Below are 22,810 nucleotides of genomic sequence, written 5' to 3' on the forward strand. Positions count from 1 at the left end.
CCTCGATATGCAAAGTCCTTGTCAAAATATGACATACAATCAGACCACAAAGACGAACAGACAGACAGAGTCAAGCTGTTCCTAGAACTAGTGCCCATTTGGCGGCACAGACAAAAATAGAGGCATTGTCTGAAAGTAACCTGAGATTAATGAGATCTGATTTGAAAAGGATGAGGCTAAAAGCACTCAAAGTAAAATGCAGTCAACAGAACAAAAATAGAATGATGGACACACACTGTAGATGCATAATGTGCAGCGTTTTAAAAAAGCAGCAGGTCTGACATTACCAGCATTCTAATTATTATTCCAAATCAACTCATCACCTGTAGCTAACATTATAAAGAAAGAACACATGACCCCATACATATGAAGATGTGCATGCAGAGTGCACACCTCCTTTCCTCCTTTGTGCAAATAGAACGTGGACACATACAAGATTCAAGATTTATTTACACCTTGTAAAAGGTACAAAGTGGAGCAAAATTTCACTGCTACTGTCTCCACACAAAAACTGAGAGTTCAGTTGTCTTATTGCAGCAGGGAAGACGTTTTTGCAGTACATGGATGTTCTGCTCCAAATTCCCCCAATAACGTCTGTCTAAGGGCAGAAGGGAGAACAGTCCGTGGTTGGGATTTGTGGGGTCCGCAATGATTTTTATGGCTTCTGACAGGTGGCAGTTGTGAGCAGAGTCCTTGAAGGGAGTGCCAATGACCTTCTCAGTGGCTGTCGCTACTCTCTGCAGGGCATTACGGTCCATGGCAGTGCAGCTCTTATTCCAGAAAGAGATGCAGTTTGTTACGATGCTCTGGACCGTGCCCCTGTAGAAAGTGGTGGGGATATAAGGGGGAAGGTGAGCTCTCCTTAGCCGTCTGACAACATGCAGTCGCTGGTGAGCTTTCTTGGTCAGGGAGGATGTGTGCCAGGTCCAGGTCAAGTCGCTGGAGAGGTGCACCTCAAGGAACTTGGGTGCTCTGTATGATCTCTACCGCAATGCTTCCTATGGAGAGTGGCGTGTGAGTGGCTGGTTCCTCCTGAAATCAACAATGACTTCCTTTGTCTTGTCAAAATTCAGGTCCAGGATGTTATTGGTGCACCAGGCCTCACCAGATGTTCCACCTCCTGTCTATACGCCAGCTCATCATTGTCCTGAATCAGACCCACTGCTGTTGTGTCATCTGCATACTTTGTGATGTGGTTGGTAGTGGACTGAGCAACACAGTTATGTTTCATCAGGGTGAAGAGCAGTGGGCTCAACACACAGCCCTGAAGGAGCTGGTGCTCAACTGGGTGGTGTCCGAGGTGTTGCTTCCTAACCTTACATACTGTGGCCTGCCGGTGAGAAAGTACAGAATCCAGATGCACATGGGGGTACTCAGACCTGTGTTGGCGGTTATTGTATAGACCCATGGCTTTCCTTGGGTTGACCGCCCTCAAGGCCTGCTGTACATGAGCTGTGTCCAGACAGAGAACCTGGTCATTCTGGAGATGGGGGACTTTAATGATGGGTGTGTTGTTGAGTGTGTCAAACCATCCAAAGTAGCTGTTCAGTTTAAGGAAGTCTGTGTTGTCGTCACACTGCAGGGGGGTGGGTCTGTACTCTGTGGTGGTTTTAATGCCTTCAATCATCCTTGGAGTCTTGAAAGTGACTCTGTATTTTTTTTTTTTTTTTTGCTGTGTGCCTGCATCTCTGATTGCATGGTTCAGATTGGCTCTTGCTGACCTGAGGGCTGCCTCGTCCCCTGATATGAAGGCTGCATTGTCAGCTTTCAGCTTTGCTCACTCTTCATTGGTCAGCCAGAGCTTCTGGTTAGCGCACAGTGACGTTTTTAGTTACACAGATGTCTTCTATGCATTGCTGTATGTACCCAGATACAGCATCCACATATTCCACATTGACCCCTAGCTGTTCTGTGTCTGCTCCTTTGAACACAGACTCAAAGCAGTCTTGTAGTGCATCACTGCAAGTCACAATGCTCACTCCATCTGGATATATGGAGTGTAGTTCACTGATGGAGCTGTCTAGTGTGTCCAGGGCCACCTTTGTATCTGCACTGGGGGGGGGGGGGGGGGGGGGAGTATACTGACATGATCATAACCACAGTGAATTCTCTGAGTAGGTAAAATATTTAATAGTCAGGAATTCAATGTCCGGAGAACAGTGTCAAGAGAGTATTGTGGGGTTTGAGCACCCGTTGTTTTTTATGTATATACACACACACACCACTGGCCTGAGATTTACCATGGAGTGCGCTGCTCCTATCCAACCAGAATGATGTTAGCCCCTCCATGTCTATGGTGGAGCCCGGTAAATCCGGTTTTAGCCATGCCTCTGCAAAAATCAGTGTGCAACAGTCTCCAATCTCCTTTTTCATCCTTAATTCCAGTATCAGGTGATCCAGTTTGTCCTCTAGGCAGCGTACCTTGGCAAGCAGAATTGATGGTAGTGGAGTTCCACGGGGTTAGCTTTTATCTTAACCCTAGCTCCTCCGCAGTTACCACACTTCTGCTTTCTTTCCCGCCGGCTATGTGTCCTCATGAGGCAGCCAGTGCTAAGCGGGTCCTCCGCGGCAGTGTGGGCCTCTTTGCTCTGTACATGTAGCAGTCCGTGGGATTCCAGAAGTTGTAGCGTAATCCCAGCTATGATTGCTGACTTGCTTTCTGAACTGAGATGCGACAAGGTCTGGCTGTTATATCTCGTTATAAGTTCACTGCCATTGATAGAGGGAGGCAGATATTTCGTTATTTACTCTGTTCTTTGTTTTGCATCGCGAGTCAGAGCAGCCGCAGCCAACACGGATGTTGCCATCTTATCACACACACATACATACGTGCATACCCCCTTGCACTCTAATCCAGCAGACTTGCATGTGGTGTAAAATAAAAAAATATATAGGTTGTTTCCAGTTTTATCAAAATTACTCTATATGACACCATTCAATCAAAAATAAATTAAGAAGATCTTACCATTAGGGAATTTTTTTTTGTTCATATCCTAATTGTTGAAGATGACTGTCAGTCTTCCAGCTTCATCACTGTTAATAATTTAACCCGTGTTTCTGGATGTAAATCTGATGCCTTTCATTTGTCCATACCACTTTGTGCAACAATACACTGCAAAATGGATTAACCATGTGTTCCATGCCTCCATTATTTAAATGTTCTTTACATGAAATGACTGTTGGTGTTGTTGTTCAATAACTTTAGACATGTACATGGTGTTGTCCGTACAGACTTACACTGACGACAGCCTTTAAATATATAATTCATAATTTGATATGGATGCATATTCATGACCTGCCCAGTAGGTGCCAGTGCTCACCAAAAGACAGAACAGCAAGTGACGGCTTCCTTGTCAAGCAGACTCTGGAACAATGCTTAAAACACAGGTGTTTCAGTGGTTTTGAAATGTTTAGAAGCAGTGTTTTGAGTTAGCCGTCATTACCACTTTCAGTAGAGAAGAAAAGTTCGGGCCAGACCTTCTATCCATTCTTTAATCGTGGTTTTAATGGCCCACAAAGTGAGGGTAAAATGTTTCTGCATTTGCTAGCTTAACGTGTTAGCTAATGTGAAGGGAGGATCACATCGGCTAGCACACGGCATGCCCAGGGTTCCAGCAGGTGGCAGACAAACTACAGATAAATAGAACCACAGCTGTTAGTACGCTGGCAGAGGTCTGTCGTCTCTGAATTCCCTGGTAGTTTTGTGCAGAGTTGACTGAGTAAACAGAAGTCGTAATTACAAATAAACAAAAGCAATCTGAGATTTCTGACTCTAATATCTATCTAATATCTATCTGTAGTGAAAATTTCGTAAAAATCCATGCAGTAGTTTTGACGTAATCCTTCAAAGCCTATATAAAGTGAAATGTTGATCCAGAATCCAGATTCGGATCACCTCCAAAATTCAATGGAGTATTCCATGGCCGAATATCTATCTGTGCTGAAAATGTCATCAAAATCCGTGCAGTAGTTTTGACGTAATCCTGCTAACAGCCAGACAAATAAATAAATAAACTGTGATTATTTTATTACGTCCATTGCCAGACATTACAAAGTCATTCTCAGTGAAGCTGCAAGATGCTTCTTCCAACACCGGTGCAGATAAAAAGGACTGGATTACAGATATTCATAGTTATTGTTTTACAGATTTGATTCTGTTTCACCTGCTGCTAAAACAGCAGTGTGGAAAAAGGCTGTGTCATTTTCTGCTGACTGCTTGGCTCGTAGCCACCAGCACAGTAATTCTGCCTCCTCTGACTCTTTCCTGTATTTGTCATTGATCCCATCAGGCCCTTACTAGTCAAATGTCTGAAAAAAATTCCACATTCAGCATCTATTGTGGTTTCCACCGAGGCTCTGAGCCTAAATCATCCTCGCACACACACACACACACACACACGCACGCACACACACACACACACACACACACGCACACGCACATCAAACACTGCAAACTCATTGATCGTCGCCATGTTTCCACTCTGTGCAGCTTCAGTGCAATACAGAAGAATTAAAATGATTATAAAAGTCAGCCATCAGTTATCCTGACAGAGGGCATGGATTAGCACACAAGATGAACTGAAACAAAATGAGTTTGTTTTTCTCTCACTTAACATTCTTCAGTGTCTTATAACTGTGTCCTGTAGTGATGCTCAGTAAATAAAACTAACAAGCCTGAGAGGCTGATTTACAGTGCATCCAGAAGGTATTCACAGCGCTGCACTTTTTCCACATTTTGTTATGATACAGCCTGATTCCAAAATGGATAAAAAAAAAAAAATTTCCACAAGCTTCCACACACAATACCCCATAATGACAATGTGAAAAAGGATTTCATGTCATTTTTGCAAATTTATAAACAAGAGCAATCAGAGATTTCTGACATCCGCCAATCCGGATTCAGATCACCTCCAAAATTCAGTAGTCTTCCAAGTCCTAATATCTATCTGTGGTGCAAATTTGCTGAGAATCTGTGAAGTAGTTTTGATGTAATCCTTCAAACCCTATATAAAATCAATCTTGATCCAGAATCTGGATCTGGATCCGGATCACCTCCAAAATTCAGTGAAGTCTTCCATGCCCTAATATCTATCTGTGGTGCAAATTTGGTGAGAATCTTTGAAGTAGTTTTGAAGTAATCATTCAAATCCTATATAAAGGGCACTCTTGATCCAGAATCTGGATCCGGATCCAGGTCACCTCCAAAATTAAGAGGAGTCTTCAATGCCCTCTTTGGTGCAAATTTGATGAGAATCCGTGAAGCCTTTTTGACGTAATCCTTTGAAGCCTGTGTAAAGTGAATCTTGATCCAGAATCCAGATTCGGATCTGGATCACCTCCAAACTTCAATGGAGTCTTCTATGGCCTAATATCTATCTGTGGTGAAAATGTCATCAAAATCCATGCAGTAGTTTTGATGTAATCCTGCTAACAGAAAGACAGACAAATAAAGAAACGCTGATGATTTTATTACGTCTTTGGTGGATGTAATAACTGTAAAGATGATGTAATAATGGGTGGGTTATGTGTAGTGGGTTTGTGCATTGCTCTTAAATGTTTGATTTATGGCTGGTTCCAACTGATTCCAAAGTGTGGCCGGTAGGTCTGTGTTTATTACATGAGACTGAAATTATTTGCAATCACCACCAATCTGTCTGACAGTGTTTACAATCAGTCTGAGTTGGCGGACGTAATAATAATAATAATAATATAATAATAATAATAATAATAATAATAATAAATCACATGTACATAAGTATTCACAGCCTTTGCCATGAAGCTCAAAATTGAGCTCAGGTGCATCCAGTTTCCACTGCTTGAGATATTTATACAGCTTAATTGGAGTCAACCTGAAGTAAATTCAGCTGATTGGACATGATGGGAAAAGACACACACCTGTCTACATATAAGGTTCCACAGTTGACAGTGGATGTCAGAGCACAAACCAAGCATGAAGTCAAAGGAATTGTCTGTAGACCTCAGAGACAGGATTGTCTCAAGGCACAAATCTGGGGAAGAGCACAGAAACAGAAACATTTCTGCTGCTTTGAAGTTCCCAATGAGCACAGTGGCCTCCATCGTCCGTATATAGGCTAAGTTCAGATCCATCAGGACCCTTCCTGATGGATCCCGTCTAAACTGAGCAATCAGGGAAGAAGGGCCGTAGTCCAAGAGGTGACCAAGAACCCGAAGATCACCCTGTCAGTGCTTCAGCATTCCTTTGTGGAGAGAGAACCTGCCAGAAGGATATAACCATCTCTGCAGCAATCCACCAATCAGGCCTGTATGGTAGAATGGCCAGACAGAAGCCACTCCTTAGTAAAAGGCACCTGGCAGCCTGCTTTGAGTTTACCAAAACGCACCTGAAGGACTCTCAGACCATGAGAAACAAAATTCTCTGGTCTGATGAGATAAAGATTGAACTCTTTGGTGTGAATGCCAGGTGTCATGTTCGGAGGAAACTAGGCACCATCCCTACAGTGAAGCATGGTGGTGGCAGCATCATGCTGTGGGGATGTTTTCAGAGGTAGGAACTGGGACTAGTCAGGATTGAGGGAAAGATGAATGCAGCAATGTACAGAGACATCCTGGATGAAAACCTGCTGCTCCAGAGTGCTCTTGACCAAACCCTAAACACACAGCCGACATATCAAAGGAGTGGCTTCAGGACAACTCTGTGAATGTCCTTGAGTGGTCGAGCCAGAGCCAAGACCTGAAGCCGATTGAACATCTCTGGAGAGATCTGAAAATGGCTGTGTACCGACGCTCCCTATCCAACCTATTAGAGCTTGAGAAGTGCTGCAAAGAGGAATGGACAAAACTGTCCAAAGATAGGTGCACCAAGCTTGTGGCATCATTTTCGGGAAGACTTGAGACTGTAATTGTTGCCAAAGGTGCATCAACAAAGTACTGCGCAAAGGGTGTGAATACTTATCCATGAGTGGTTTCTTAAGGGTTTTTTTTAAATTGTTCATAATTTTGCAAAAAGCAAAAAAAAAAAAAAAAAAAACTTTTATCATGTTGTCATTATGGGGTATTGTGAGTAGAATTTTGAGGGAAAAAATTAATTTACTACAATTTGGAATAAGGCTGTAACATAAAATGTTGAAAAAGTGAAGCACTGTGAATACTTTCTAGATGCACCGTACCTAACTGTAGAAATTAAACGTAAAATGATGGATTGTGGCTTCATATTTCATGATTTTAAAAATGTAAAAAAGAAAATTGATTAAAAAGGAAGAAAAGTAATTGAACAGGAAGAGTCTGACTTTCACGGATGATGATGTAGGGGTCAGAGGAGGAGTACGCTGATATGTGCAGAGACTACAAGGAGAATTTTAGATTACTGTATATAAATGTGAATTGTTGTGTTACTTTGTGAAAGGTTTGTTTTGGTTCTTATGTTGATTTTGTTGTTACTGTGTGAACACAGTGATGGACATCGCAAATATGTAACAGAGTCTTTTGCAACTCTAAACTCTGATTTTAGCAAATATCACCACTTTTTTATGTAAACATATGGCTTGGTTCAGCTTTTAAGATGCTTTGTAAGTGTATGAGGGTGTTGTCTGCATAGCATAAAATTGGGTATTGATTTTTTTTTTTTAATTTCACAACTCTAATCGGTTTCGATCACCATTGCTGTATTGGCTCAAAGATCACCGCATTGCACTGACCTCTGACTTCGGAGGAGAAATGGGCAGAGTGTCGAGTTATAAACAGCTGCAGCTGCTGATCAAGGTCGCAGGATTTCAGGTCGACATCCCACGATCGGATTCCTGTCGGAGGTAAAGACAGAGATGGTTAGAAGGCAGCAATATGAATCACTGAGTGAAGGTGTGAGTTTTGTCAAATGTTACTTACACATTTAACCTTTAATTACATGCTGCTATCATACTGACCCCTCCTCCCAAAATGTACCTAAATCTGTCAGAGACTGATACACAGCTTCAAAGTATCTTAAATGTGATACAACCATGTCCAATCATTACTAACCTCATATCATATTCTATGAGTACTACCAGGTACTATTACATACTATACGATAATATAATATATACATCACAGAACAACTCTAATGTTAGTCTATATTATTACTACAAATAAGTTAAGCAGATTAGAATTAACTGTCATGCTACGAAGTGGCGTGATGCAGAACATGGTAGGATGCAAATGCAGACTCGGACTAAAACGTTTGGGATATTAAAAAGGCTTTGTCTAGTAATCTGGCACAAGGTTCGGTACACAGTGTCAGCGAGACGGAGGTAAGGCAGTCATGATGCTGAGGCAAGGTCAAAGATACAAGCAGAGTTCAGGCGCATGGCGTGGCAGAGGTCAGTGGCAGAGACAGACGCAAGGTCAAAAAAGAAAGCAAGGTCAAACACTGGCAGGCAATCGAACAAGGACTAAACGAGGTTGGAAACTAAGCCTGGGGCGACGACATAAAATGCAACAAACTGGTGGAGAGGTGGTTAACTCAAAGGGCTTAAATAGGACAGGTGGTGATTAGGAGAACGAAACGCAGGTGTGAGAGAACAATCAGGAAGGGGGCATAGCAAACAGAGGGGACAAGGCACACCAATACCAAACCCTGAACATCAGACAAGAGCATGCAGTTAGACAAATGCAAAGTGAAGAGGACCCAACTAAACGATGAACATAAAACCACAGTGATCCATATAAAATACCAAAGATGAACAAAACCCAAGGCCTAATGGATAACAAATAAAATAAAGATGACCCAACACAAAGGAACAAGGAATTCAACCAGGAAACAAATGCAAGAACTGAAAAGGTATCAACAAGAAAATAGAGGCAAAGACAAAACAAGAACAGAACTCACATGTGGCAAAAGTGATAATAATAAATACAACTAATGAATACACTATGGCAAAAAAAAAAAAACAACAACGGCTGGACAGAAACTAGAATGGAAGTAGACACATGACTAAAGTATGATAAACAAAGACACATGACTTAAAGTATAATAAACAAAAAAGAAATGATACACAGAAGAGAAAACCAATGACTACAATATAACAAACAGAAAATCAAATCAATTTTTCTTGGAATTGGAATGCTTGATTATTCCATCCATCCATTTTCTTCCTCTTTATCCGGAGTCGGGTCGCGGGGGCAGCAGCTCAAGCAAAGCCGCCCAGACCTCCCGATCCACACACACCTCCTCCAGCTCCTCCGGGGGAACCCCAAGGCGTTCCCAAGCCAGCCGAGAGATGTAGTCCCTCCAGCGTGTCCTGGGTCTTCCCCGGGGCCTCCTCCCAGTGGGACGTGCCCGGAACACCTCTCCAGCGAGGCGTCCAGGGGGCATCCGGAAAAGATGCCCGAGCCACCTCAACTGACTCCTTTCGACGTGGAGGAGCAGCGGCTCGACTCCGAGCTCCTCCCGAGTGCTTGATTATTGATTTGTAAAATTTAATTTTCTTTTCGCACATTGATCATGTTGAACATATGAAACCCTACTTTTTTAATAAAAATTCTATAGTGCCAAAAGTGCCTGTACAGCCCTGTATATATCACTGATAAGGGCCCCTTCACACATAGTATGAATAACTACAAATCAGGGTGAATAACGGCGGAACAGCTTTGTAGGGGTGAACATCGAGACGACGGGCAGGCGTGAACGATGCTGCTGCGACGGTTTTGTGCATGCAGGAACACAGTGCGAGCAGCTGTGCAATGTGTAACAATGGCCCGTTGAGGGGGTGGGTGGTGGCGGTGGGGCACGGGTGTTGGCACTGGGGGGTGTACGGCTGCTGGGGGGTTGGGGGCCATGGTCTCTGTGGGGTGGGGTGTTGCCCCGCTCTCGCTTGGGCAGTCTCCCGATCTTGGGCTTTGGTGTTTGGGGTGGGGTCCGGGGTTGGGGGTGGATTGGGGGCTAGGAGGGAGTTTGGAGGGGTCCTGCTGGCTGCGCTAGGGGGTCTTGGATGTTGGGGGAGCTTGTGTGCTTCCTGGCCAGGGGGATTGGGCCTCGCCTCTTGTCTGGGGGTCGGGCCCCACCCTCATATGGCTCAGTGGTCCCTGCCTGCGCTTTGGATTTGGTTGCAGTGGCTCCTTTGCGCCACTCTTATCAAGCAGACAATACAAGTATGATCCATCTGTTCCTCTGTAAATGACCCATGGTCACAGACAGTTATGAAATGACATGAATGAGAAGCAGGGCACTCCTATCATGTCCACATCTGCTGGTGGCATGTCCAGCGGGCTCCATGCGCATGTCCTGCCCAACACCCATGTCTTGTGCGCCCCACAAGACAGACACCGTCTCGTGGAACAGAGCTCACGTGGGTGACATGATATTCAGATTGACTGCTGCATGTTATGATCTGATGGTCCGGATCACCTGGGGTACCCTGTCAATCTGCGTGGCGTGTGCCCGCTCGCTGCAGCCCATTGCAACAGCGATATATGTTTTTAGTATGTCCACGTGATGACAGCAAGCAGTCACACGCGCATCACAGTGGACAGTTGTTCATGTCCGTCCAAATACGGTACATGTTCCCCAGCCATGACATCCAGAACCACAGATCTCCGCAGCCGCTCCTGTCGGCGGCCACACCCCCTGTCAGTTCAGCGCCCACACCAAAGTGTCACTGTGTCTGTTTGCAAAGCCACACTCGAGGAGCACTTAGAAAAATTTCATATACAGCTTGACAGTCATCGTCTGCTGACTGTTGTCTTGTTAACAGTGTGAATGTCCACACATTTTCTAAGTGCCATCCAAGCAGTATTAGATGTTCATACATGTCACCTGGAATTTGGCTGACACCTGCCGTGAGAGGGTTCGATGAGCTCTCACAGTGTACACTCTGTCTCTCAGCCGCTGGTGTGCGTAAACAGTTGTAGCAACAAGTGTACGAGGCATTAGAGGCAGCTTCAATTTTACACGTATTGCATACAATTCCTGCTTCATGCACACTTCATGCACATTTTGACCAAATTTGCACTATGTCTGAAGCCATGTTGCAAAATCTTCCCTGAAAATCATATTTTCATTCAATTTACACTTCCCCAAGTCATCACGAAAGTCATGACTAATTGGATGAACGTGTCTCTGCTCTGAGTGTTCCCATAAACAAACAAAAGAAATTTGTTGGTTCTGCTGTATCATGTAGGGAAGCATTACGAGAGACTATTACTGAATTATAAAGTATAACGCAATGCTAAAATACCCTCAGCCGTGTGAGCATTGTGTTCATTATAATTTGCAGTTGTTTAATTAATTATTAAGATTCTATTGTCTTACGTACAATTTGTATATGTTCAATAAAGCCTTTCTATAAATGAAAAACAATATGTATGTTTTAAAGGCATCGGAAGGACGCTTTGTGTGTGCATTTACATGAGCTTTCGACAACAGCAGAAGTTGTGCAAATCAAGGAATATTTGTTGATCACTCTCTATGCATTTGCAGGTATTTATGAGACAAATTTAACTCCATAGGAAGTTAGCTTTGAGTTATCGGAACGCACGCTAAAGCCGCAAAATATCTTGTAAATGACTCCAGAGGTACAGCAGGGTACAAAAACAATGTTTTCTTTTATAGAAGTGTTTATTTCTTGCTAGCCTTTACATAATATATGAGAGACATGTATATAAACACACAAAACAAAGCGGTTTTGGAGAGACTAGCCACTGACATCACGGTGCAGCTCTACTCTGATTGGCTGTCACCCCTGCCACTCAAAAACAAAACGGAACAGATTGAAACAGAATGTGACTTTTTAACCTTTTAAAATAGGTTAAGGTTCACCATCTTTGAACTTGTCCAAGGTCTGTGTCCCAAGAATGTTCCCTGAATTTGAAGACTGTGGCAGTAATAGAACTGGATTTATGCTGTACACAGACAGACGGACGGACAGATGCAAAGCCTTCACAGTACCTGATGGTCATATTTGATGGCCTTGGGTAAAAAAAGATATTGCCATTCATATTAATATTTTTAAATATAATATCAAAAGAAAACATGACCAAGACTTTTAAAACAGGTTTAAGATATTTTAATACCCTAATGATATTGTAAGTGAGAAGTGGAGCTGAGGCACGGTTTATTTCAGTGTTTTATCTGCATGTTGAAGTCTGCAAAGCTGTGTTCTGCAGCATCCCCAGGTGCAATTCCTGAGTGCAGTGACCTTTTCTTCAGCTTTGCCTATCTGTCACTGTTTCCTGTCTGTCTCCTAGTGATACATACCATGTCTGTGCGCTTGTGCATTTCCCCAAATGAACACAATGCCACAGATAGACACACCTACAGACAGGAACACAGACTCACAACACAAAGGCTGCTTAAACACAATGGCTTCAATACACAATGACAATCACTCAAGGGCACATCAACACAATGAGAAACAGGTGAAATAAAGTAAGACAATAAGGGAAGAGGCAGGCACAGAAAGAAGGAGTCCAAACACATGGCCATGTAACAAACCTGCAAAAAACATGATTGATACCTTCATAAATATTGTGTGCATATTCGAATGAAACATGCTCTTTCCAGTTGTGTGGCTTTTAGGATCATCTTTGCCCTACAATTGTGGGCTTTTAATGAACTTTGAACTGTTCTTTTGCTAGGATGGAATGATTGTGCAACATACATCATTAATGACTAAAAGACAAGAATTGGGTGCACAAGTTTGAATGTATTTTGGATCTTCTCTAATCTAGACAGGGTCAAAATTAGAGATACAGGCTTCACCCCCAACTAATATTTGGCTCAATGTCCCTTCGCAAGCTGCACCTTGGCCAGATGCTTTTGGTAGCCATCAACAAGCTTCTGCCATAATTCTGGCTGGATAATTCTTACCTCGAAAATCAAAGCGAAAGCATGATGTTGTAGGCTTGTCCATTTTGCCAAAATTTCATTGGAGCAAGTCAAAATGGTATTCAGTAGTTTGTATCACCTCCACGACTTTGTATTCATGTCTGACAACATCAGGGCATGCTCCAAATGAGATGGTGGATGGTGGCTTTGGGGATCTTCTCCCTGAGCTGGACCAGGGCATCAGTTAGCTCCCGTCAGCATCAGATGGACCGAAACACAATGTTCCAGAGATGTTCTACTGAATTTAGTTCAGGCAAGAGTAGGGGTGTTGGAAAAAATCGATTCACGTCTGAATCGCGATTCTTATTTATTACGATTCTGAATTGATCCAAAATGTCCAAGAATCGATTTTTAAAAAGCATTTTATTAAACATTTCCTTGCTTACTCGCTGCATGTACTGTTTGTCAGGCAACGGCTTCCGTACTACAGCATCTCCTCGAGGGGCGGGGGGGGGGTCCGGCGTGCTTCAAACATTTGTGAGCTGCAGCTTAGCATGGCAGATGAAGAGCTAATTCAACCAGCACCGTCTTTGCTGAAGGCAAATGTTTGGGCGCATTTTGGATTTTATTATTTGCTGTACAAGAAGGAGCTTGACATGACTTATGCAGTGTGCAAAATCTGCAAAATTAAAGTTAAGTACTTCGGAAACACTTCAACTCTGCAAGCCCACATGCTACGTCATCACCCGGAGCTAAAAGGAGCGGAGCAGCGGTCTCTGCCGACTACTGAACAGTGCTTCGCTAAACTGCCAGTCAGCTCCGAACGAGCAAAGCAGATAAGTAAATTTACATCTTTAGAATCACTTGATTAACCTTGTAAAGCTGCATTTTCTTAAACATAAACATTTTTTAAGTAATATAACTATTTCTCAGAGCTGTTTGAATCGAAAATCGATTCTGAATCGAATCGTCACCCCAAGAATCGGAATCGAATTGAATCGTGAGTTGTTGTACGATTCACATCCCTAGGCAAGAGTGAGGGCCAGTCAATGGCATCAATTCCTTCATCTGCTAGGAACTGCCTTGCCACATGAGGCTGGGCATTGTCATGTACCAGGAGGAACCCGGGACCCACTACACCAGTGTAAGGTCTGACAATGGGTCCGGGCTGTTGTTGAGCCTGTAGACGTTTGTGTGTCCTTCCAGGGATATGCCTCCACAGACCATCACTGATCCACCACCAAACTGGTCATCCTGAATGATGTTGCTAGCAACATAACATTCTCCATGACATCTCCACACCCTTTCACACCTTTAACATGTGCTCAGGTTGAACCTGCTCTCATCTGTGAAAAGCACAGGGCACAAATGGAGGACCTGCCATTGGTGTTCTATGGCAAATACCAATCGAGCTTCATGGTGCCAGCCAGTGAGCACAGAGTCCACTACAGGGCGTCAGGGTCTCAGGCCACCCTCGTGAAGTCTGTTTCTGATTGTTTAGTCAGAGATAGTCACACCAATGGCCTACTGGAGGTCATTGTGTAGGGCTCTGGCAGTGCTCATCCTGTTCTTCCTTGCACAAAGGAGCAGATACCAGTCCTGCTGATGGGTTAAGGACCTTCTATGGCCCTGTCCAGCTCTCCTAGAGCAACTGCCTGTTTCCTGGAATCTCCTACATGCTCTTGAGGAGGTGCTGGGAGACACAGCAAACCTTCTGGCAATGGCACATATTGATGTGCCACCCTGGAGGAGTTGGATTACCTATGCAACCTATGTAGGGTCCAGGTACAACTCTACCCTAGCAGTAGTGATGGTGACCCTAGGCAAATGCTAAACTAGTGAAAAATCAGTCAGAGAAGATAGAAGAATGGCTTTTATTGACATTGTACATGCAATGAAATTTGTCCACTGCATTTAACCCATCGTAATTACAGTTAGACCAATCCGTCCACTAGAAGCAGTGGGCAGTTAGAGTCCGGTGCCCGGAGACCAACTCTTGATGTAAAGACGCTGCCTTGGTCAGGGGGCAGAGAAAAGAGCAGACCCTAAATAAGCATGTTTTTCATTGTGGGAGGAAACCGGAGTGCCCGGAGGAAACCCACGCAGGCACGGGGAGAACATGCAAACTTCACACAGAAAGGGCGGGAAGCGATCCCACAACCTTATTGCTGTAAGGCATCAGTGCTAACAACTAAGACAATGATGAGGACGGAAAAAATGTCAGTGGCCCCCACCTGTAAAACCATTCCTGTTTTGGGTGTCGTCTCATTGTTGCCCCTATAATGCACCTGTTGTTAATTTCATTAACACCAAAGCAGCTGAAGCTGATTGACAACCCCCTCTGCTACTTAACGGACCACATCAATATCCCAGAAGTTGACTTCACCTGATGCTATGCTAATAACTTATATGGGGCGTTCCCAGGAATAACAGTGTGAAACAAAATAAAGTCTAAGCTGGATACAGCTGTGTTGAGACTGTTGTACCAAACTGAAGAGGTATCATGACGCAACACATTGGGGAAATATGACTAATCAAACCTGCCCAAGTGAAAGTGTTACATTCAGGAACACAGTTCTGCCTACAGCAGCACAGAAGGGGCCAAACACCCAGCATGTAACGAGAGTGGACAGCAGGTCACTGAGAGTGAGTCACACTTAAAACGCTGACCTGCACGCCTGAGACAATCGATGCTGTGAGGAGCTGAGAGGGAGAGATACCAAGTCGACGTGTCAACACTTAACCACAGAAAAGGAGGTCAGCGGGGACTAATGGGGTGCCATGGCACCGCACCGCTATAAAGGGCTGACGGGTAACACAGACTGAGAATAGCTCAGAGAAAAGTCAAAGCAGAAATGACTGAGCAGCACATTCCTCAGTCCTGACGCAGCATCACCCCATCAGCTGATCAGTAACCTGTTCACACAGCTGGCTTCAGACACGACTGCAGGCTGCTGCAGTTGATCACACACAGGACAGGATCTGTGTTATGATGCCCAAAGTATGACTAAAACAAAACAAAAAACACACTTCAGCATGAAGCTATGTGTTCTTATAGGTACCACATTCCACAAAAAAAAAAAAACGCTTCCAGAAACTACTACAACATACAGTGCCCTCCAAAAGTACTGGAACACTTGGTATTTCACACATTTTAATTTGTTTATGCCATTTCAAATCCAAAAAAAAAAAACATACAAAAATAAAAATTTCTTAATTTATCTTCCTTAAACTCAAACTCGAAAGCAAATCTCTACAACTTAATACAAATTAATTAAAAATTTAAAAGCCAAGATGATGAGAGATGTGGATGGTTTGTGTGTCTGGGTGGTTGCCATCCGGGACCCCGAGCAGGTTTGTGATTTGGACCATTCTGGCTGGATGTGACATGGCCCACTTTCAATTCACCCCCAATGGCAATCAGATTGTTTTTTAATGCTGTTTTGATGCCGTGAGAATATTTAGAATGCAGTTAGAGTCCACCTCGATTGTCATCCGATATCTTTCCACCTCAAACGCACCTTGACAGTAGAGAGCATGTGTTCTACATTCAGGCTGGCTGCGTGACTGTTTAGACTGCTCTCAGAACGCGGTCCGACGTTTGACTGCACCTCGACACTTCCCAAATGTAGGCCGAATTTCCATTTGGACGGCATTCGGGCTCATTCTGCCTGTGACGGACGTATTATTCTTACTGCATTCTGACAGCATGTTGGGATTCATACTGTATTCCAACTGTATTTGACCTGCGTTCACATGCTACTTGTATTACGCACACCATGTGCAGGGATCATTCGAGGTGATCTGGGCACTCTCTAAGTATTCAGATGGCATTCTTGCACATTTCTTATTCCCTCCCAGATGTGGCACGAACTGGGGAAGCAAAGTCTCACTTGAGGTCGTGCACTAAAGGGGTCAAATATGACACAATTTTTCTACATCTGGGGTCAGCCCTCATCTGTCCCCAACAGAAACATGGCACGTTCTCTGTGTTTTTGAGCAAATTACACACAAACAAAGTGGAAATGTAAAGAAAACGTGACAATGTGATGGGAAAGTGTTGTGGCTTGTTTATAACCCGGAGCTCAAACGTGTGGAGGCAGTTGTGCTGGCGAAAGAACGCAGCTATTCTGGTTAGCTGTGTAGGCTAACACTTACCCACATGCCCTCTCAAATTTGCCTCGTCTTCCCTTCTCCACTGGGAACCAAAAAAACTGCACTTTTCGTAACTGCTTCGGTGATTGCAGCTGAAAACAAAACAGTACACCATTTTTCCGTTACAAATGGCGCTCTTTGTGGGTACAGACTAATCCCCGGGTGGAGTGTGGAAGTGTCAGCAGAAACCATTGGGAGGATGGGGCTTTCAGCGTGAACCCTTTTAAACCGACACCTCTTAAACGGCTAGGTCAGGGGTAGGCAACCTGTTCCAGAAAGAGCCATGAGGGTGCAGGTTTTCTTTGCAGCCACTGACTCCACCAGGTGATTTTACTGATTAATATCACTTTGAGCAGATGGAATCAGTTAATCAGTGAAATCACCTGGTGGAGTCAGTGGCTGCAAAGAAAACCTGCACCCTCATGGCTCTTTCTGGAACAGGTTGCCTACCCCTGGGCTAGGTGATGGCATGTATGCGTTTTAGGTTACGTAACTGGGCTGAATGGTTTGTGCTGAAACTCCCAGACTCTGCCCAGGGATTCTCTGCTTGGTGCCGGCTGTCCCCAGATGTGGTCAAATCCCGTGATATCACGCAGGGGTACAAACGAGGCTGCACTGCCCTATTGTGTTTTTTTTACCCCATTTGGCCTGATTCGGCTTTATTCGTGCTAAGTGTGAAGGGACCCTTAAATTTGCTCTAATTTTGGTAAAAAGTGGTGCGACTTATTGGTTGAGCTATTAGGATTAATAAATATACTCAACAAAAATATAAACGCAACACTTTTGGTTTTGCTCCCATTTTGTATGAGATGAACTCAAAGAACTAAAACTTTTTCCACATACACAATATCACCATTTCTCTCAAATATTGTTCACAAACCAGTCTAAATCTGTGATAGTGAGCACTTCTCCTTTGCTGAGATAATCCATCCCACCTCACAGGTGTGCCATACCAAGATGCTGATTAGACACCATGATTAGTGCACAGGTGTTCCTTAGACTGCCCACAATAAAAGGCCACTCTGAAAGGTGCAGTTTTATTTTATTGGGGGGGGATACCAGTCAGTATCTGGTGTGACCACCATTTGCCTCATGCAGTGCAACACATCTCCTTCGCATCATCCGTGAAGAGAACACCTCTCCAACGTGCCAAATGCCAGCGAATGTGAGCATTTGCCCACTCAAGTCGGTTACGACGACGAACTGGAGTCAGGTCGAGACCCTGATGAGGACGATGAGCATGCAGATGAGCTTCCCTGAGACGGTTTCTGACAGTTTGTGCAGAAATTCTTTGGTTATGCAAACCGATTGTTCCAGCAGCTGTCCGAGTGGCTGGTCTCAGACGATTTTGGAGGTGAACATGCTGGATGTGGAGGTCCTGGGCTGGTGTGGTTACACGTGGTCTGTGGTTATAAGGCTGGTTGGATGTACTGCCAAATTCTCTGAAACGCCTTTGGAGACGGCTTATGGTAGAGAAATGAACATTCAATACACGAGCAACAGCTCTGGTTGACATTCCTGCTGTCAGCATGCCAACTCCATGCTCCCTCAAATCTTGCGACATCTGTGGCATTGTGCTGTGTGATAAAACTGCACCTTTCAGAGTGGCCTTTTATTGTGGGCAGTCTAAGGCACACCTGTGCACTAATCATGGTGTCTAATCAGCATCTTGGTATGGCACACCTGTGAGGTGGGATGGATTATCTCAGCAAAGGAGAAGTGCTCACTATCACAGATTTCGACTGGTTTGTGAACAATATTTGAGGGAAATGGTGATATTGTGTATGTGGAAAAAGTTTTAGATCTTTGAGTTCATCTCATACAAAATGGGAGCAAAACCAAAAGTGTTGCGTTTATATTTTTGTTGAGTGTTTGGTCTCTAAAGTAAAGGTCAAACAATGTCGACATCCACTGGATTCTGCAACATGTGACAAGTTTATACCAACAGACATTAAAGGCCCAAGCAATAGGGTCTTTAATCCCCTATTGCTCCCAGTGTGTAGTGAGCGCCTTGTATGGCAGCACCCTGACATCGGGGTGAATGTGAGGCATAACTGTAAAGCGCTTTGAGCGTCTGATGCAGATGGAAAAGCCCTATATAAATGCAGTCCATTTATGTGTTACTCCGTAATGTGATAACTAAGCATGACAGATGGTGCAAACTATTCCTTTTTAAAACCCTATTAACAAATAATTAGCATCACTTTTTACCAAAACTAGATCAACTTCAACTTTTGACCCCTGTACAAACTGAAATTGACCTTTGTCACCATTCTTCCTGTTTTTACCCCATGACTCTGTAACATTCAGTCACAGATTGCCCAAAGTATACATTTTTGGCATCTTTATGATCAGACAAATAATGTATTAGACTCAGACTCAGACTCACTTTTATTGTCACTCGACCCTTACAGGCGGAACGAGATGCAGTTTGTCTAGGTCTTGGTGTAGTTAACTGGGACAATTTTTTTTTTAAACCTAACCTATTGTATAAACTTTTGCAATATAAACTTTTGCAATGTACAATATGTGCACCCCTGTGGCCATAGAATATATATATACAAGGCACAGGGTCAGCAGCAGCAGCATTAGAGTATTAAGAAGGTGACAATGTGCATGTACGAGGTCTGTCCATAAAGTATCGTACCTTTTTATTTTTTTTAAACTATATGGATTTGATTCATATGTTTTCACGTCAGACAAGCTTGAACCCTTGTGCGCATGCGTGAGTTTTTCCACGCCTGTCAGTGACATCATTCACCTGTGAGCACGCCATGTGGAAGGAGTGGTCCCGCCTCGTTGTCGGATTTTCATTGTCTGGAAATAGCGGAATGATTTGGGTTTTTTTTCCATCAGAATTTTTTCAGAAGCTGTTAGAGACTGGCACCTGGAAACCATTCGAAAAATTTATCTGGCTTTCGGTGAAAATTTTACGGGCTTCACAGAGAATAAGGTCTGGTAGTACAGCTTTAAGGACCCCTTTAAGGACGCTCAGCGCGCCGCGCTCCGAGCTGCGACGACACGGCACAAGCCACCGGACCATTTCTGAGCTGATGGCTCTGTGGATACGAGACCGTCATGTGCTCTTTCTCTGGTTATCACAAGAGCTGGACATCAGCCATTTTCCGGCAGATTTCACTTTCAACAAGAGATTTTGTAATGGAAAGCCGCACGGAGGCTTCGCCGTCACGACCGATTCACTTTGGAAGCGAGACAAAGGAACACCTCCGTTTCGGCATGTCAGAGGACAAGTTTGGACATGTCCAGCTCTCCACAATTTCACTGATACTTACTGGACTGGTATGCATTGAAAGCCGAGATAGACATAAAATTTTCACCGAAAGCCAGATAAATTTTTCGAATAGTTTCCAGGTGCCAGTCTCTAACAGCTTCTGAAAAAATTCTGATGGGAAAAAAAACCCAAATCATTCCGCCATTTCCAGACAATGAAAATCCGACGACGGGGCGGGACCACTCCTTCCACAAGGCATGCTCACAGGCGAATGACGTCACCGACAGGCGTGGAAAAACTCACGCATGCGCACAAGGGTTCAAGCTTGTCTAACGTGAAAACATATGAATCAAATCCATATAGTTTAAAAAAAAATAAAAAGGTACGATACTTTATGGACAGACCTCGTAGTGCAATGTTCACAGTTTGATGGTGGATGTTGAACTGTTCAACAGTCTGACAGCATTTGGGTAGAAGCTGTTTTTCAGTCTGGATCTTTTTGCCCAGATGCTGCACAGCCTCCTTCCAGAGGGAAGGGGTGTGAACAGACTGTGCGCAGGCTGGGTGGAGTCTCAGAGGATGCAGGTGGCTTTGTCTTTACATCTGGAGATGTAGATGTCCTCAATGGGTGGTAAGCTGCATCCGATGGTCCTCTGTGCAGACTTCACCACCCGCTGCAGCGCTTTCTTCTCCGCCACCGTGCAACCACCATACCACACAGGGAGGCAGCAGGACAGGACACTCTCCACTGCACAGCTGTAGAAGGCCCTGAGGACGTCTGTGTTCAGTTCGGCCCTTCCCAATTTCCTCAAAACATAGAGACATTGGTGGGCTTTCTTAATGACAGCCGTGGTGTTGGTGTGCAAGGTGAGAATGTTGGAGAGGTGGATTCCAAGATACGAGGTCTGTCCAAAAAGTATCAGACCTTTTTATTTTTTTCAAAAACCTTATGGATTTGAATCATGTGTGCTTGCATGAGCCAACCTTGAACCTTCGTGTGCATGCGTGAGTTTTTTTACGCCTATCGGTTGCGTCATTCGCCTGTGAGCAGGCTATGAGTGAGCACTGGTCCTCCCCCCTTGTTGGATTTTCATTTCGAGGAAAATGTCTGAACGATTGGAGCAGCGCTGAATCAAATTTTTCCAGAAACTGTGAGAGACAGCCAGGTGGAAACCATTCGGAAGATTCAAACGGCTTTCGGTGGCTTTTCAGTCGAGTGAGTATCCGAGGAATTGTGTAAGAGCTGGACATGTCACAACATGTCCTGTGAGACTTCCAACTTCTGCACGTCTTTCATTACAAAAAGTGCTGATGTCCACCTCTTCTGCAATTTCTCTGGTAGTCAGACGACGTCCCGGATCAACACAGCGTTCACTTTGGAAATGATCTGGTCGTTTCAGCATGTCGATGGCTGATCGGAGCGCGGCGCACCCTCCGCCATTGTGCGCCGTCTTTAAACCGGTTGTAACGCTTCTTAATCTGTGTGATGCCCATAGGATCGTCACCGAAAGCCGCCTGAATCTTCCGAATGGTTTCCACCTGGCTGTCTCTCACAGTTTCTAGAAAAATTTGATGCAGCAAAGCTCCAAATCGTTCCACCTCGCAATGAAAATCCAACAAGAGGGGAGGACCAGTGCTCACACAAAGCCTGCTCACAGGCGAATGATGCAACTGACGGGCATGAAGAAAATCACGCATGCGCATGAAGGTTCAAGGTTGGCTCATGCAAGCACACATGATTCAAATCCATATGGTTTTTGAAAAAAATAAAAAGGTCTGATACTTTTTGGACAGACCTCGTACCTGATGGAGGAGACGATCTCCACCGCTGCTCCGTTGATGTAGAGGGGGGAGGGGATGGTGGGGGCTGACCTGTGGAAGTCAACAACTATCTCCTTGGTCTTCTGGGTGCTGAGGATGAGGTTGTTGTCTCCGCACCACCATGTCAGGTTCTCCACTTCTCGCCTGGACGCTGTCTCATCCCCTTGGCTAATGAGCCTGATCACTGCTGTATCGCCTGCAAACTTAACAACAAGATTATTCTTGTGCTGGGCTCTGCAGTCAAAGGTCATCAATGTGTACAGCAGTGGACTGAGCACACAACCCTGGGGTGAGCCAGTGTTCAGGATGATGGTGGAGGATGAGGTGGTGTTGATCCTGACACTCTGTGGCCTCCCAGTCAGGAAGTCCAGGATCCAGTTGCACAGTGCTGAGGGGGCTCCTAGTCAGCCAGCTTGGAAACCAGTTTCTGCGGGATGATGGTGTTGACCACAGAAGTGAAGTCCAGGAACAGCAGCCTTGCATAGGAGTCCTTGTTCTCTGTGTGGGAGAGGGCCTGATGCACCACGGTGGAGATGGCATCAGCTGTGGACCGGTTTTGCCTGTATGCGTACTGGTGCTCATCTACAGTCACATCGATGGTCTGCTTCAGGCGCCTCATCACCAGCCTCTCAAAGCACTTTGTGGTGATGGGGGTGAGTGCAACTGGCCTGTAGTTGTTGAGGCAGGGTGGTGCAGAGGTCTTTGGCACAGGTATTATCCTTGATGTCTTGAGGCACGGCGGAACTCTGGCTTGGGACAGAGAGATGTTGAATATATCCGCCAGAACCTCAGACAGCTGGTGTGCACAGTCTTTAAGGACCCTC

General features: G+C 44.5%; 1 protein-coding gene across 1 annotated transcript in view; it reads right to left on the reverse strand.

Annotated features, from left to right (window-relative positions):
* Positions 1-22,810, reverse strand: part of map1ab (microtubule-associated protein 1Ab) — a 267,674-nt gene that overhangs the window by 227,717 nt on the left and 17,147 nt on the right. Inside the window, exon 2 of the mRNA XM_034175452.1 lies at positions 7,677-7,778. Coding sequence (XP_034031343.1) covers positions 7,677-7,778 — 102 coding nt within the window. The remainder of the gene's footprint in view (positions 1-7,676; positions 7,779-22,810) is intronic.

The sequence above is a fragment of the Thalassophryne amazonica genome, chromosome 8, assembly GCF_902500255.1.
Source record: "Thalassophryne amazonica chromosome 8, fThaAma1.1, whole genome shotgun sequence".
In the NCBI taxonomy this organism is placed as follows: Eukaryota; Metazoa; Chordata; class Actinopteri; order Batrachoidiformes; family Batrachoididae; genus Thalassophryne; species Thalassophryne amazonica.